The sequence below is a fragment of the Salmo salar genome, chromosome ssa20, assembly GCF_905237065.1.
Source record: "Salmo salar chromosome ssa20, Ssal_v3.1, whole genome shotgun sequence".
NCBI classification, from domain to species: Eukaryota; Metazoa; Chordata; class Actinopteri; order Salmoniformes; family Salmonidae; genus Salmo; species Salmo salar.
This window is the reverse complement of record NC_059461.1, coordinates 14,351,111-14,368,306: the sequence shown is the minus strand read 5'-3', so window position 1 is coordinate 14,368,306 and position 17,196 is coordinate 14,351,111. Positions and strand designations below refer to the sequence as shown.

The 17,196-nt window shown below is 42.2% G+C and overlaps 2 protein-coding genes across 4 annotated transcripts in view; one reads left to right on the top strand and one right to left on the bottom strand.

Moving 5' to 3' along the window:
* Positions 1–13,123, bottom strand: part of mvk (mevalonate kinase) — a 26,374-nt gene extending 13,251 nt beyond the window's left edge. The window contains exon 1 of one of the 2 annotated variants that reach the window (XM_014160776.2): positions 12,760–13,123. In XM_014160776.2, the coding sequence (XP_014016251.1) occupies positions 12,760–12,837 (78 nt within the window). In that variant the 5' untranslated portion in view covers positions 12,838–13,123. Of the gene's footprint in view, positions 1–5; positions 318–12,759 lie in introns of those variants that run through there. The other variant, XM_014160777.2, reaches the window with a different exon arrangement.
* On the top strand, positions 10,885–17,196 carry mmab (metabolism of cobalamin associated B). 2 transcript variants are annotated; one of them, XM_045702969.1, is made up of 9 exons: positions 10,885–10,919; positions 13,893–13,957; positions 14,043–14,136; positions 14,224–14,281; positions 14,369–14,441; positions 14,547–14,644; positions 16,612–16,676; positions 16,780–16,839; positions 16,932–17,196. In XM_045702969.1, the coding sequence occupies exons 1-9, from the start codon at positions 10,900–10,902 to the stop codon at positions 17,014–17,016; spliced, it is 618 nt and encodes a 205-aa protein (XP_045558925.1). In that variant the 5' UTR covers positions 10,885–10,899; the 3' UTR covers positions 17,017–17,196. The 2 variants fall into 2 exon arrangements, with proteins under 2 accessions (XP_045558925.1, XP_014016253.1); XM_014160778.2 differs by lacking the exon at positions 10,885–10,919 and adding an exon at positions 13,140–13,423.

Below are 17,196 nucleotides of genomic sequence, written 5' to 3'. Positions count from 1 at the left end.
ACTACCATTGTTGCCAAGTGTGTGGGGGACAGCAGTAAGAGTGCAGTCTGATAGGTATCCAGGACTTCAGTAGATTAAACTGCATTGCCAACTAGCGGTCAAACGCAGGATCACATCTGAATCACGTCATTTTAAGATTTTTCTTATGGTTTAAACTTCAACAAAATGGCTGTTTATAAACGTTAAGAAAAATGGTACACTTGTCACATCCCGTCCACAGATTGAACAACGCGACAGATATTTCACTGGATGTACACTACCCGGTCAAAGGTTTTAGAACACCTAGTCATTCAAGAGTTTTTCTATTTTCTACATTGTAGAATAATAGTGCAAACTATGAAATAACACATATGTAATCATGTAGTAACCAGTGTTTAAACAAATCAAAATATATTTTATATTTGAGATTATTCAAATAGCCACCCTTTGCCTTGACATCTTTGCACACTCTAGACATTCGTTAAACCAGCTTCACCTGGAATGCTTTCCCAACATCTCAATTTGGTTGAGGTCGTGGGATTGCGGAGGCCAGGACATCTGATGCAGCACTCCATCACTCTCCTTCTTGGCAAAATAGCCCTTACACAGCCTGGATGTGTGTTGGGTCATGGTCCTGTTGTGCTTAGTCCTACTGGCGTATCGCTGCAGAATGCTGTGGTAGCCATGCTGGTTAAGTGTGCCTTGAATTCTAAATAAATCGCAGACAGTGTCACCAGCAAAGCACCCCCACACCACCTCCTCTATGCTTTACGGTGGGAGCCACACATGCAGAGAGCTGCGTCTCACAAAGACACGGTGGTTGGAACCAAAAATCTCAATTTTGGACTCATCAGACCAATGGACAAACTTCCCACCGGTCTAATGTCCATTGCTCGTGTTTCTTGGCCCAAGCGAGTCTCTTCTTCTTATTGGTGTCCTTTAGTAGTGGTTTCTTTGCAGCAATTCGACCATGAAGGCCTGATTCACACAGTCTCCTCTGAACAGTCGATGTTGAGATGTGTGTGGTACTTGAACTATGTTCTAGCATTTATTTGGGCTGCAATTTTGGAGGCTGGTAACTAAAATGAACTTATCCTCTGAAGCAGAGGTAACTCTGGATCTTCCTTTCCTGTGGCGGTTGTCATGAGAGCCAGTTTCATCATTGCGCTTGATGGTTTTTGAGACTGCACTTGAAGAAACTTTCAAAGTTCTTGAAATGTTCTAGACTGACTGACCTTCATGTCTTAAATTAATGATGGACTGTCGTTTCGCTTTGCTTATTTGAGCTGTTCTTGCCCTAATATGGACTTGGTCTTTTACCAAATAGGGCTATCTTCTGTATACCACCCCTACCTTGTCACAACACAACTGATTGGCTCAAACGCATTAAGGAAAGAAATTCCACACATTAACTTAAGGCACACCTGTTAATTGAAATGCATTCCATTTGACTACCTCATGAAGCTGGTTGAGAGAATGCCAAGAGTGTGCAAAGCTGTCACCAAGGCAAAGGGTGGCTATTTGATTACTCTCAAATAAAATATTTTGATTTGTATAACACTTTTTTTGGTTACTACATGATTCCATGTGTTATTTCACAGTTTTGATGACTATTATTCTACAATGTAGAAAATAGTATGAAACAATCTGTTTCCCTACCATTTGCAACTTGTTTTATTGGACTGATCAACAACATTTAAATAGAAATTAGCTTCATTTATAAAAATGTGTGCTGTCTCTTTAACCAGTAATGGCATAGTTCAAGAGGGAAGAGGGAGGCTGCCCATCAGAGCCCCATTCACACATAGTCTGTTCGCTGAAGCAATAGATCATCTTTGGGAGACCGATTTTAAGTGAATTAATAAAGTTTTGGTGGGAATCAACTTTGAAATTAGCATATTTTGGGTAATGTGACTTGCTGTATCATAATCAGTCACATTGACCCCAAAGCGCATGGAGTTTAATACAGTGACAGAAAGAGAATGTTAGCTTCCTTATGAGACCAACATGATCTCTCTCTCTACTCCAAATATCAGGCAAGTTACGTGCCATTCACAGGAGGTTGGTGGCACCTTCATTTGGGAGGACGGGCTCGTGGTAATGGCTGGAGCGGAATCATATCAAACACATGGTTTCTGTGCGTTTAATGCCATTCCATTCACTCTGTTCCATCCGTTATTATGATCCGTCCACCCCTAAGCAGCTTCCATTGGTGCTATTACATACTGAGTATCACCAAACCATGCAATCCATTGACATGACGTGCCTGTATTCTACTTCTTAAACACACACACAAAATTACATCTTGCTCTAACTATACAGACATAGTGTCTGTCTGCATCGCTCTCGCGCACGAATATGCATACACGATACATGTATACATACGTTTGTACACATACAAGCAACAGATATATTGGCTACATTCACTTATTTTCACACATGTACACACAGTATGTATGACAGAGAAACTCATACTGCACATGTTCACAACATGATATGTGTGAGGACTACATGCGGTGTGCACGCGTTCATGGTGCATGTGCAGACAAATGCGTGCACATCCCATGTAGTCCTCACACATATCATGGTTGTGGCCCGTACTTTTTCCATGTCAGATTACATTCAGGGAGAAGGCTTGGTAGGATAAATAATTAGCGCGTTAAATAACATCTCTTCATAAAATACATGTCGCAGAATGTGTATAGGCTATACTCAAACAAATTGTTTCAGTCTGACATGTCCCCGGGCACAGAGTAAACTACATCTGAAAAGAGCGAAGAGGACAGAGGGGATGAGAGCTAAAAAGGGTCAGAGTAAGCTCTGGTCTCTCTAAGCAGCAACTAAAATGAGAAATGTTATAGAAAATATGTCCATACACATCCCCAGAGAGTAAGGACTGATAGTCTTTTTGGATCCAATTTGTGTGGGAGTCTTTTGATACAATTCTAAGTATCAAGATTCAGGAAAACACCAAGTTCATGCATCAATATTTTGTACTTGTGCCACACAGAGGACTTGGTCTGTAATTGTCAGTAGCACCCGGATGTCTGCCTTTTTAAATCCAGGGATCCATCCTGGGAGCGGCATCGCGTGGACATTGGCGAAGTTGTTGACATAGTGGACGATTCGCTGAATGTCCTCGTAGGACAGCACCCATTTGCTGGCGAGACGACCACCACACTACTTCTTCCTTGGAACCACACCATGTTCCTTGTAGAATGTTATCAGTGCTGTCAGCTTATTTGTAGAAATTCTGAAACCAGAAAATAAATGATTTAAAACATGCCTTTAATATGTACTGAAAGGAACAATGTATTCTGAGCTCTTATTTCTAGTCATCATACAGCCTACTACTCACTCTTCCTTAAGTACATCATTAACTTTTTAATACTGTTGCAGCTCCAATAATAACAGAAAACATCAAGTTGTACTACTCTAAAGAAAGCTTAAGTGTTGGAACTTGAATGTTTCTCTTCAGATTTGCTGGCCATCATGGAAATATGATGTCCTCTGATGTTTCCTTTCTGTTTGTTTGCTCCTTTTAGAGCTTAACGTTTTCTTGCAGAGGTTCATGGAAAAAGCTACTCGTTTTTCCTCTGGAAAAATAAAGACATAACAGTATATAATTTAACATTCAGTCATCGTCATCTAGTCTAGTCAATACATTTTCAAATTTCAATAATTACACAACCTGCACTCATTCAAATGCATACGTGAACACAAACAGCACACAGTTTTACTAGTATTGATAAAGGTATTTGATCATGTTATTGATGGCCATTTCATGCATTTATGTAACCTGTCGTTAGGACAAATATAAGCACCCACCACACACACAGGTCGAATAAGTTACTGCAAATATTTTAAGGTCTCTCTCGGCTTTAATAGGCTAGCTAGCTAGTCAGTCTATTTGTCTCATCACACACACACACACACACACAGTACAAATTACTCACTCACAGCAAACTAAACTTGACTAATAGTTGATTGGCAATCACTTACCATTGGTGAGTTCATTAAAACTGGTCACGTCTCGACCATCTCCTCGGGGTTAAAAAGCAAATAGCGGGGCTCCCTTCATTGGACTTGCAAGTGCACCTGAACTCGCAAACCTTTTCAATTTCTTGTCCAGAATCACTGACATATTCCCCCCCGACCGACTGAAGCACCGTAATTGAAAGATCCAACATTAACGGGTGGTCTTCCTCGGTTGCCTCCTCAAGGGGCTTGGCCTCAACTTTGGTGGGCTCGTCTGATTCGGTGTCTGTGCTGTCTGGAGTCGCTGATGGACACACACTCTGGCTCAGGTGTCAAAATGTAGTCGGCAATAAGTTGACAGCACTGATTGTCTGAAACAGCTCCCAGCACAACATTACCATTTCCTGCGAATCCATTGATGCAGTAGAAATCTAAGCTAGCTAGCTAAGGTGTAGGAAGTAGTAACAGTGTGACTATGCATGATGGGTTTTTGACAGATCTTAAGTGACAGTGTAGCCTGAGGTAAAGTTTTTGGTTTACTGCAGATAATACACTACTGTAAGAAAATAATCCAATTGAATAGCCTATTGCAGCTTCATTCAAAATATATACATTGTTCTTCAATGCGGGATAATTTTTGTTGGTACCCTTCCCCAGATCTGTGCCTCGACACAATCCTGTCTCGGGGCTCTACGGACAATTCCTTCAACCTCATGGCTTGGTTTTTGCTTTGACGTGCAGTGTCAACTGTGTGACCTTATATAGACAGGTGTGTGCCTTTCCAAATCATGTCCAATCAATTGAATTTACCACAGGTGGACTCCAATCAAGTTGTAGAAACATCTCAAGGATGATCAATGGAAACAGGATGCACCTGAACTCAATTTCGAGTCTCATAGCAAAGGGTCTGAATACTTATGTAAATAAGGTATTTAATTTTGTTTAATTTGCAAAAATGTCCAAACCTGTTTTCGCATTGTCATTATGGGGTATTATGTGTAAAAAAATATATTTCATCAATTTTAGAATATGTCTGTAACGTAACAAAATGGAGTAAATACTTTCCGAATGCACTGTATGAAGGGCCTACATGTATCAACTGTCACAGTGAATGCTTTTGTTTATATGTTTTGTACGAATTAATTGAACATGCCAAATGCATCATAAAAAAATATTGTGCCTATTTAATGCACCCTTGCTGTTAATAGATCGCAAAGCAGCATAAAACTGAGCTAAACAATGGGAAGTGACAAGTTCACTTTCTCATTCATAGCCTAACAATGCATATCAAGTGCAAGTGCACTGTTTAGCTCACATCTGAAGGCTGGGGGGCATTTAGGACGTCTTCTAATGCGGAACGCCAAAATATCCTAATGATTATGATCACACTTCCTCAATTCAAATATTATCTCAACACTTCCGTCATAACTGTCAATTTATTGAAGAAAACAATTACAGTGGGCAGTTTGGAAGACAAAAATAATCCCGTCACAATCGTACTTTGGAATAACAGACATTCTGGGGTAATAATTACATAACCAACGTTCTCTAGTATTAATAGTCCTGTGCGAATAGGGCTTTATTGTTGACTCTTGCCATTGTCTTGATGGGGGTCACCTTGGGGTCATGGTAGGGGCTGCACCAAATGATTGTAGTATTATAATAATTGATTATGCTTATGTTGTATTAATAGATGGGGAAGGGCTATAAGACCCTCCCCTACTACATTTATAGGGTCCTGGACCACAGATTAACAATATATGCATTATAAGTTTTAATACTGTTCCACAGTTCTTTTCTAGTCTCTGCCTCTTAGTTTGTATAACTGTATATGCATGGGCTTGGTCTCATGAGTAGAAGGTGTTGACTTAGGCAGTTACATCACCAGGAGTTGACTGCAAGCATGTTAACCTGTTGGGGATAGGGGGCAGTATTTGCACGGCCGGATAAAAAAACGTACCCGATTTAATCTGGTTATTACTACTGCCCAGAAACTAGAATATGCATATAATTATTGGCTTTGGATAGAAAACACCCTAAAGTTTCTAAAACTGTTTGAATGGTGTCTGCGAGTATAACAGAACTCATATGGCAGGCAAAAACCTGAGAAGATTCCTTACAGGAAGTGCCCTCTCTGACCATTTCTTGGGCTTCTACACTCTCTTTATTGAAAACTGAGGATCTCTGCTGTAACGTGACACTTCCTACGGCTCCCATAGGCTCTCAGAAGGCGGCAAAACGGTGAATGATGCCTTTGCAGCCCCTGGCTGAAAAACAGTAGCGCATTTGGATAGTGCTCGATCAGAGAACAATGAGACTGGGGGCGCGTGCACGAGGCGACACCATGTTTTTATTTTTTCGTCTTTGAACGAAAACAAGGTTTCCCGGTCGGAATATTATCGCTTTTTTACGAGAAAAATCGCATAAAAATTGATTTTAAACAGCGGTTGACATGCTTCGAAGTACGGTAATGGAATATTTAGAATTTTTTTGTCACGAAACGTGTCGGGCGCGTCACCCTTCGTCACCCTTCGGATAGTGTCTTGAACGCACGAACAAAACAGAGGATATTTGAACATAACTATGGATTATTTTGAACCAAACCAACATTTGTTATTGAAGTAGAAGTCCTGGGAGTGCATTCGGACGAAGAACAGCAAAGGTAATCCAATTTTTATTATAGTAAATCTGAGTTTGGTGAGGGCCAAACTTGGTGGGGTTCAAAATAGCTAGCCCGTGATGGGGCGAGCTATCTACTCAGAATATTGCAAAATGTGCTTTTGCCGAAAAGCTATTTTAAAATCGGACATAGCGATTGCATAAAGGAGTTCAGTATCTATAATTCTTAAAATAATTGTTATGTTTTTTGTGAACGTTTATCGTGAGTAATGTAGTAAATTCACCGGAAGTTTGCGGTGGGTATGCTAGTTCTGAACGTCACATGCTAATGTAAAAAGCTGTTTTTTGATATAAATATGAACTTGATTGAACAAAACATGCATGTCCTAGGAGTGTCATCTGATGAAGATCATCAAAGGTTAGTGCTGCATTTAGCTGTGGTTTGGGTTTATGTGACATTATATGCTAGCTTGAAAAATGGGTGTCTGATTATTTCTGGCTGGGTACTCTGCTGACATAATCTAATGTTTTGCTTTCGTTGTAAAGCCTTTTTGAAATCGGACAGTGTGGTTAGATTAATAAGAGTCTTGTCTTTAAAATGGTGTAAAATAGTCATATGTTGAGAAATTGAAGTAATAGCATTTCTAAGGTATTTGAATAACGCGCCACGGGATTCCACTGGCTGTTGAGTAGGTGGGACGATTTCGTCCCACATACCCTAGAGAGGTTAAAGCAACTTTGACCTTTTTTATTTTGCAGAACTTACTCTGAAACATGCGTGCTATGTTTCCATTGTCAACTTCTGTCTGCAATTGCATTAATAAAGGTTTGATTGATTTACTTAAAGAAGATATTGTCCGATTGCTGATTTCACTAATAAGCCAATGATTGACAAGGAACAGGGAACCTACCCCAACTGTCTCCTGTGCCCAATGCTGCCTCTGGATTTTTGTCTCTGGAATCTATCTACTTTGTATTAACCTCACTATATTACCATTGGATTAAATGGCCTTTCCATCTGAAGCTTTTCTCTCCTGGGCTCTTCTTTGGTAGCTAACTCAGCCTTCAGTTGGTAAGTCTCTGCTCTCTCTACTTTATATCTTGACTAGCTTTTTGTTGTGTTCTGTGGGTTCCTGCTAGACTAGTTGTCCCCTGGCTTACTACTTAGCTATGTCGACCGTGGTCGGCTAGCTAAGCTAGTTCTCTGGCTAGGCTTGCTAGCAGGCTAAAATAACTAACTTTAGCTGGCTGGCTAAGATAACTGCATATACAGGTAACATTATTTGAAAACTGGTTAGATTGCGTTTTTAGGTGATAGGACCAAAATATATCACAGTATTTAAAAGTAGTGACTCTAGGGTGGCAACACATACATTAAGTTATTTCAATGAGTCTTTCTCCATTGTGATTGTTTAAATTATTTCCACACTGATTCTTCAAAGTAGCCACCCTTTTCCTTGATGTCAGCTTTGCTTTGAAAAATAGCATTAGATATATTTTTTAACACCATTGGTTACTACATAATTCCATGTGTTATTTCATAGTTTTGATGCCTTCACTAATATTCTACAATGTAGAAAATAGTAAAAATATAGAAAAGGCCTGGAATGAGTAGGTGTGTCCTAACTTTTTACTGGTACTATACATATCCCAACCAGAAGCCATGGAATACAGGCATAATCTGCACCGAGCTAAAGGCTAGAGCTGCGGCTTTCAAGGAGCAGGACACTAGTCTGGATGCTTATAAGAAATCCCACTATGCCCTCAAATGAACCATGAAACAGGCAAAGCGTCAATACAGAACTAAGATTGAATCCTACTACACCGGCTCTGACGCTCGTCGGATGTGGCAGGGCTTACGGACTACAAATGGAAACGCAGCCACGAGCCCAGTGATGCACGCTTACCTTTTATGCTCGCGTCGAGGCAAGCAACACTAAAGCATGCATGAGAGCACCAGCTGTTCCGGACGACTGTGTGATCACGTTCCCCGTAGCCAATGTGAGCAACACCTTTAAACAGGTCAACATTCACAAGGCCGTGGGGCCAGATGGATACCAGGGTGTGTACTCAGAGCATGCGCGGACCAACTGGCAAGTGTCTTCACTGCCATTTTCAACCTCTCCCTAACCGAGTCTAATACCTACATGTTGCAAGCAGACCACCATAGTCCCTATGCCCAAGAATGTGAAGGTAACCTGCCTAAATGACTACCGCCCCGTAGCACTGGGCTGGTCATGGCTCACATCAACACCATCATCCCAGAAACCCTAGACCCACTCCAATTCGCATACCGCCCCAACAGATCCACAGATGATCTCAATCGCACTCAACACTGACCTTTCCCACCTGGACAAAAGGAACACCTATGTGAGAATGCTGTTCATTGACTACAGCTCAGCGTTCAACACCATAGTGCCCACAAAGCTCCTCACTAAGCTAAGGACCCTGGGACTAAACACCTCCCTCTGCAACTGGATCCTGGACTTCCTGGGGCCACCCCCAGGTGGTAAGGGTAGGCAACAACACGTCTGCCACGCTGATCCTCAACACCGGGGCCCCTCAGGGGAGCATGCTTAGTCCCCTCCTGTACTTCCTGTTCACCCACGACTTCAGGGCCAAACACGACTCCAACACCATCCTTAAGTTTGCTGATGACACAACAGTGGTAGGCCCGATCACCGACAATGATGAGACAGCCTATAGGGAGGTGGTCAGTGTGGTGCCAGGACAACAACCTCTCCCTCAATGTGAGCAAGACAAAGGAGCTGATTGTGGACTACAGGAAAAGGAGGGCCGAACAGGCTATCATTAACATCGACGGGGCTGTAGTGGAGCGGGTTGAGAGTTTCAAGTTCCTTGGGTCCACATCACCAATGAACTATCATGGTCCAAACACACCAAGGCAGTCGTGAAGAGGGCACGACAACACCTTTTTCCCCTCAGGAGACTGAAAAGATTTGGCATGGGTCCCCAGATCCTCAAAAAGTTATACAGCTGCAGTATCGAGAGCATCCTGACCGGTTGCGTCATCACCTGTTATGGTAACTGCTCTACATCCGACCGTAAGGCGCTACAGAAGGTAGTGCATACGGCCCAATCCATCACTGGGGCCAAGCTTCCTGCCATCCAGGACCAGTATACTAGGCGGTGTCAGAAAAAAGTATCCTGAACTAAATATAAGTGTTGATAGTTTGGCAGGGGCTTCAACATTCTTATGTTTATGTATTTCAAATACCTTTAAGACTTTTTCTGGTAGATGTTTTCTAAGAATCCTTTTCCAACTGTTTGACAAGAATGCCTTTTTTTTTAAATGACTCAGCTTTCATTTGACACCCAATTTGACATGCTCCTAAACTTCACGTTAGTACTCATGTGTCCTTTTACATAGAGCCCGACCAATATATAAAGTTAATCTATATTATCGGCTGATATTGGCCTTTTACCTCTATATCGGTATTGTCTGATAATTCCACCAATAAACGATATTCAATTAATGGGAAGAAAAAAGGCTACACATATTTTCCTGTGAAACTGCACATCTTCTCTCTTTTGTGGCACCAGTGTAAGGGTTTATGGCTGGGGAAACAGTGTTGCAGTAGTCTAGTGTGTGGTGCGGGAATAATGACAAGTGAACCTGGGGAGCTTTGCCTTCACGTTGCCTTAAAGGGAACAGACTAAGGAATTCAGCCGAACCGAACTCAGCCCATCTCTTGAGATGGTCTCCATTCGGTTCACTTCGGGGGCTCTTTTGAGGTGTCTGAGTTCCTTTTGAGTGTTCACACTGCACAAAAATGTAAGCTAACAGCACTGAGTTCGCAAAAATTGTCTGAAAGGGACCAAGTGTGAAAACACCCTTAGGCTCAAATTGTGTTTGTTGATTCTAGCAAATAATTCTACTTCATTGGCTAGCTGAGGGTTTCTCAACTCCGCGATGTAGTTACATCACATCAATGGAGTTGAGTGGTAGACAAGTGTGTGGACTGCATCTCTGACTACGTCGAGTCATTGTCAGTCGATACTTCTAAAAATACTAATTCTACCTATGTTTGTCCTCTGTAGCTGTGTGCCTTTGTTTGCTGAAATCTCTTTTTTTTTTATAAACCGTTAATCAAAATACAACCACCGACTGTTTCCCCATATCAACTGACAGCGACTCGATGTAGTCGGAGGTACACTCCGCCCACAGTCGTTGCAACCCAACTGCAGCGATATGTCCAGTAGAGCTCTTCACGAATCCACCTGTATACGAATACCCGAGACCCGATCCTGGACCCAGATCCAGAATTCTAAATAATGTCACAGGTCTGGGTTGGATTTGATATGATTGTCACGGGTCTAAGGTATGTGTAATTTTTTTCACTGACTTGTCCGGAAGGATCTGAACGTGACTGCTGTAGTAGAGAGCAAGAGAGAAATGGTATCATTTATGCTGCTGCTCTTGCTTTTTACAAGAGTGGAGCGTGGTGCGTGTAGCTTGTTGTTGGCCAACCCATGGGTCATCAAAGCGGCAATAGGCTACAGTCATAGAGCCTCGCTCCGTGTGTTGCAAAAGTTAGGAGATATCTAATCAATGGAAGATGGAATTAAATTGACGAAATGATAAGTTGAAGGATAGGCTAAAACGACCAAGAGCCAACAGGTAGGCTGCTATTTAATATTCTGAATGGAGTTATTTGTAACTCTAGGATTAGAAAATGCATGCACTGCAGCCTCAGTTAGCCTACCTAGCTAACTTCTCACGGTTTGATCCAGTCAAGACAGATACTACGTAATCATACAATGATAAATAATCTAGCTATGGCAGCTATTAGCCTACTATAGCGCGAGTCAGCTTGGTTGGTTGCTGTCTCATCTCTCGCTTCCTCCTCCCCGTGTCACTCACTCACAGTACGGCCCCTCCCTGCCAGCTAGAGCAGCACATCTCTCCCTCCATCCTCTCCCTTTAATAAAAAAATAAAAACAATTCTGCTGCATCCCTCACTCGGGTCAGATCGGAACGGGTCTGGATCCGACCAGGTCTAGTTCTCCTCAGGTCCATTTTGGAATGGGTCCAACTTAGAATTGTGATGAGGCATATCTGGGGAAGGGTATACAATAATTTCTAGAGTGTTGAACATTTCTAAGAGCACAGTGGTCTGCATCATCGGGAAATTGAAAAAATATGTCACTACCCAGACTCTGCCTAGAGCTGGCCATCCAACCAAACTGAACAACCGGGCAAGAAGGACCTTGATCAGGGAGGTGACCAAGAACCCGACCACTCTGACAGAACTACAGAGTTCCTTGGCTGAGATGGGAGAACCTGATAGAAGGACAACAGTCTCTACAGCACTTCACCAATCTGGACTTTATGGGAGAATGGCCAGATAGAAGTCACTCCTGAGAAAAAGGCATGACAGCACACCTTGAGTTTACAAAAAGGCATGTGAAAGACAGGGCATAAGGTAAAAGACTCTGGTCTGATGAGACAAAAATGTAACTCTGACCTGAATGCAAAGCCCATCTAACACCATCCCTACCGTGAAGCACGGTGGTGGCAGCATCATGCTATGGGGATGCTTTTCAGTGGTAGGGACTGGGAGACTGGTAAGGCTAGAGGGAACACTGTCTGGAGCCAAATACAGGCAAATCCTTGATGAGAAACTGCTTCTGAGTGCAAACGATCTCAGACTGGGGCAAATATGTACATTCCAACAGGGCAATGCCCCCCAAGCAAGGCTGGAATGGCTTCAGAACAAGACTGTGAAAATCCTTGCGAGGCCCAGCCAAAGCCCAGACTTGAATCTCAAGTAAGTGGAAAGACATAAAGATTGCTGTTCACCGCCACTCCCCATCCAACTTAAGAGGTTGAGAAAATGTGCAAGGAAGAATGGGAGAAAATCCCCATATCCAGATATGCAAAGCTTATACAGACATACTCAAGACGACTCAAAGATGTAAAGGTGCTTCTACAAAGTATTGACTCAGGGATGTGAATAGTTATTTAAATGAGATTTCTCCATTTCATTCTCAATATATTTGCTAAAATGTCTAAACATGTTTTCACTTTGTCGTTATGGAGTATTGTGCGTTGATGGGTGAGAAATATTGAATCAATTTTATTCAGGCTGTAACACAAGAAGGCAGACGCTAGCTAGGTGGTCCACTGATGATACTGAGCTCCAAAGTTACTGTACTTACATTGCCATGCACGACAGCGTGTTCTCCGTGCAGGATAGCTTTCCCAGGTGCAGACATGATACATTCCTTGATTTGCATTCTGATAGCGGGCTACGTTGTATTACAGTTCATTTGCTACGTAAATTATTAGTTGTTAGCAAGGTAACTAGCTAGCTAGCCTCCAGACAATTCGCCAGGAAAACGTTCTCTAGCTATTATTAGTAATACCTCAACCACTCCGAATGATGAGGAGTCGTCTATACACAATCCCGATGTATTTTTAAAAGGGATCAAACGTAATTTTGAAGCTGTTGCCACTTAAATAGCTTGCTACCGTAATAATATTGGAAACATCATGCGACAGTGAACTGTCAACACAACGCACGCAGCCAGCGGGCCGTATCTCTGCTTCACGTCCAATCAGCACTAGAGGTGAGATGTACAGATCTTTTGCTAGCCAATCAACATCCTACTCTCTCCCTCGTGCCATTGGTCGTGCGATAAGATGTCCATCCCACCCACCTACGGATACCACCGATAAACAAGAGGAACAACGCGCGTTTTTATTTTATGTAAACATGGCTTCAATGATTACCAAATCATCTCACCTACGTTGTATCCTAACAAGGACTGGCAAATATTTAGCTGTGACTTGGACGAAGACATCATTTGGATCAGAAAGAAGGTAGCTGTATGGACCATCGCTTATACAAATATTTTATCTTGTTTGGTAGCTAGCTAGCTATGTGCCACAGTTATTTGACACACAGTTAAGCTATACACCAGTGGAGGCTGATGGGAAGAGCTATAGGAGGACGGGTTCATTAATGGATGGAATTGGATAAATGGAACGGAGTCAAACATGTGGTTTGCATATGTTTGATACCCTTGATTTATTCTATAACAGCCATTACAATGAGCCTGTCCTCCTATAGCTCCTCCCATCAGCCTCCTCTGCTACACAAATAACGTTAGTACCAGTCACACAGGTAGTGCAAGAGAATGGGATAAGAAACACACCTGAAATTATTGTAGATGACGGCTAACTATGCTAGCCAATAATGTTGCCTACAGACAGACAGCTGAAATGATCTTGCCTGCACTGATAGACAAGCTAGCATGAAGCTCTTGATTTATATTTTTCTCCTGTAAAGTTATGCCTCCAAAACTGATGGAGAAAGCAGGATCCCCAAAATATACACTAAAACTGGTGATAAAGGTGAGTATGCATACAAGTCATTGCACATCATATGGTAATTTCAACAAAGAAGGCTTTGTTTATCATCTTCCTGTCATTGCCAAAGGTTTCTCTAGCACTTACACTGGAGAGAGAAGACCCAAGGAAGATCGTGTGTTTGAAGCATTGGGAACAACGGATGAGTTGTCATCAGCGATAGGGTAATGTGATGTCCATTCCTTCTATTGGGTATTATGCTTTGTTCCCCCTTACGGAATTTATTCACCGTCTTGTGTTGTCTTCTACAGCTTGGCCAGAGAGTTTTGTATTGATAAAGGCCATTCGTTCACAGATCAGCTGGACAAGGTCAGAGTTGTAACTTTTTCAGTTCATTTTGGGGGAGTAATGATGAACGTTATCTTTTACTCAATGTTTACCCTTCTAACCCCACAGATTCAGTGTGTCTTACAAGATGTGGGATCCAACATTGCCACACCTCAGTCATCTGCACGAGAAAGTCATATAAGTAAATGGCTTTGTGTAAAATCATTTTGAAGAATCATTCCACACAGCTTACCCCAGTCAATGGTCTTCTCATTGTCCTTATGTTCTCTCTCACTCTTGTCAACAGAAAAAACTAAGTTCAGTTCCCAACCAGTGGCAGACCTTGAAAGGTGGATTGATGAGTTCACAGAGAAGCTACCACCACTGACAAGCTTCATATTACCTGTAAGCACTCACACACTGGATGAACATTTTAGAAAACTGAAATGTTATTTATAATGTGATGTGGAATTGTGAGAGGCTTAGGGGTTCATATTCCAAATACATGAGCTAACAATACCTTCAAGGTAAAATAGCATGAGGCAGATGAGGTACTGTAATTGTATTTGTGAATCCATGTGTAAAGCAACTCAATGCATTTGTATGGACTTGTACTACAGTGCATTCGGAAAGTATTCAGACCCCTTGACTTTTTCCACATTTTGTTAGTTTACAGCCTTATTCTAAAATTGATTACATTTTCTCTCATCTACAAACAATACCCCATAATGACAAAGCAAAAACAGGTTGACATTTATGCAAATGTATAATTTTTTTTTTAAACACATTTACTTAAGTATTCAGACCCTTTAGTCAGTACTTTGTTGAAGCACCTTTGGCAGCTATTACAGCCTCAAGTCTTCTTTGGTATGACAATAAAAGCTTCGCACACCTGTATTTTGGGAGTTTCTCCCATTCTTCTCTGCAGATCCTCTTAAGCTGCAGATCGGTGTGATGGGGAGCGTCGCTGCACAACTATTTTCAGGTCTCTCCAGAGACGTTTCGATCGGGTTCAAGTCCAGGCTCTGGCTCGGCCACTCAAGAACATTAAGACTTGTCCCGAAGCCACTCCTGAGTTGTCTTGGCTGTGTGCTCAGGGTCGTTGTCCTGTTGCAAGGTGAACCTTTGCCCCAGTCTGAGGTCCTGAGCGCCCTGGAGCAGGTTTTCATCAAGGATCTCTCTGTACTTTGCTCCGTTCATATTTCCCTCGATCCTGATTAGTCTCCATGTCCCTGCCACTGAAAAACATCCCCACAGTATGATGCTGCCACCACCATGCTTCACCGTAGAGATGATGCCAGGTTTCTTCCAGATGTGACGTTTGGCATTCAGGCCAAAGAGTTCAAACTTGGTTTCATCAGACCAGAGAATCTTGTTTCTCATAGTCTTAGTCCTTTAGGTGCCTTTGGGCAAACTCCAAGCTTGCTGTCATGTGCCTTTTGCTGAGGAGTGGCTTCTGTCTGGCCACTCTACCATAAAGGCCTGATTGATGGAGTGCTGCATAGATGGTTGTCCTTCTGGAAGGTTCTCCCATCTCCACAGAGGAACACTGGAGCTCGGTCAGGGTTTTTGGTCACCTCCCTGACCAAGGCCCTTCTCCCCCGATTGTTCAGTTTGGCCGGGTGGCCAGCTCTAGGAAGAGTCTTGGTGGTTCCAAACTTCTTCGATTTAAGAATGATGGAGGCCACTGTGTTCTTGGGGACCTTCAATACTGCAGACATTTTTTTTTTGGTACCCTTCCCCAGATCCACACAATCCTGTCTCGGAGCTCTACGGACAATTCCTTCGACCTCATGGCTTAGTTTTTGCTCTGACGTGCACTGTCAACTGTGGGACCTTATATAGACGTGTGTGCCTTTCCAAATCATGTTCAATCAATTGGGTTTACCACAGGTGGACTCTAATCAAGTTATAGAAACATCAAGGATGATCAATGGAAACAGGATGAACCTGAGCTCAATTTTGAGTCTCATAGCGAAGGGTCCAAATACTTATGTAAATAAGGTATGTTTTATTTATTTTAATACAGTTGCAAAAATGTGTGCTTCATCATTATGGGGTATTGTGTGTAGATTGAGGAAATATGTTCATTTTAGAATATAGCTGTAATGTAACAATATGGAAAGTCAAGTGGTCTGAATACTCCAAATGCACTGTAGTACAAGTCCATACACATGCATTGAGTTGCTTTACACATGGATTCACAAATCAGTGCCTCATGCTGTTTTACCTTGAAAGTATTGTCAAGGGGTCCGAATACTTTCCGAATGCACTGTATATATTGGTGTTATTCATAAGGTCCCTTTGTGGGTGAATACATTGTCTATGCATATTTAGTTTGATGTGTTATCTTAACTTCTCTGTCCGGTTAGTCTGGAGGAAAGAGCAGTGCGGCCCTCCACATAGCACGGACAGTGTGTCGCCGAGCAGAACGCAGGTGAGTTCCAACGAATCATACGGTTGTTTAGACCCAACACTGTATAACATTGATCCTGAACATAGCCCCAGAAACAGCCATAACACTTGTCTTATCTTTCCAGTGTTTCCCCTATTGTGCGGTCAGGTGAGGCCGATCCTGATGTTGCCAAATATTTGAACAGGTATGTTCCTTGTATTAATGTGCAGATGTATTATCGTGCATTAAGGAAGTGGTGCTCTTGCTGATAATCATTTACCTCCCGTCTTCCCATAGATTGAGCGACTACCTGTTCACAGTGGCCAGGTACACAGCCATGAAAGAAGGCAACGAGGAGACGATCTACAAAAGACCTGAGTGACACACGTCTACACATGAAAGAACAAACCGGGGACCTTTGTGGAACAACCTTTGTTCTGCTTCTAGGTTGAATTAATCAAATCGGATTGCTTTATGTGAAACAGACCCATCGAACTAAGTTTAAATACTGTATCTCGTGATGGAACTTTTCCTACATTTCAAATAAAGACTTGAATCCAAA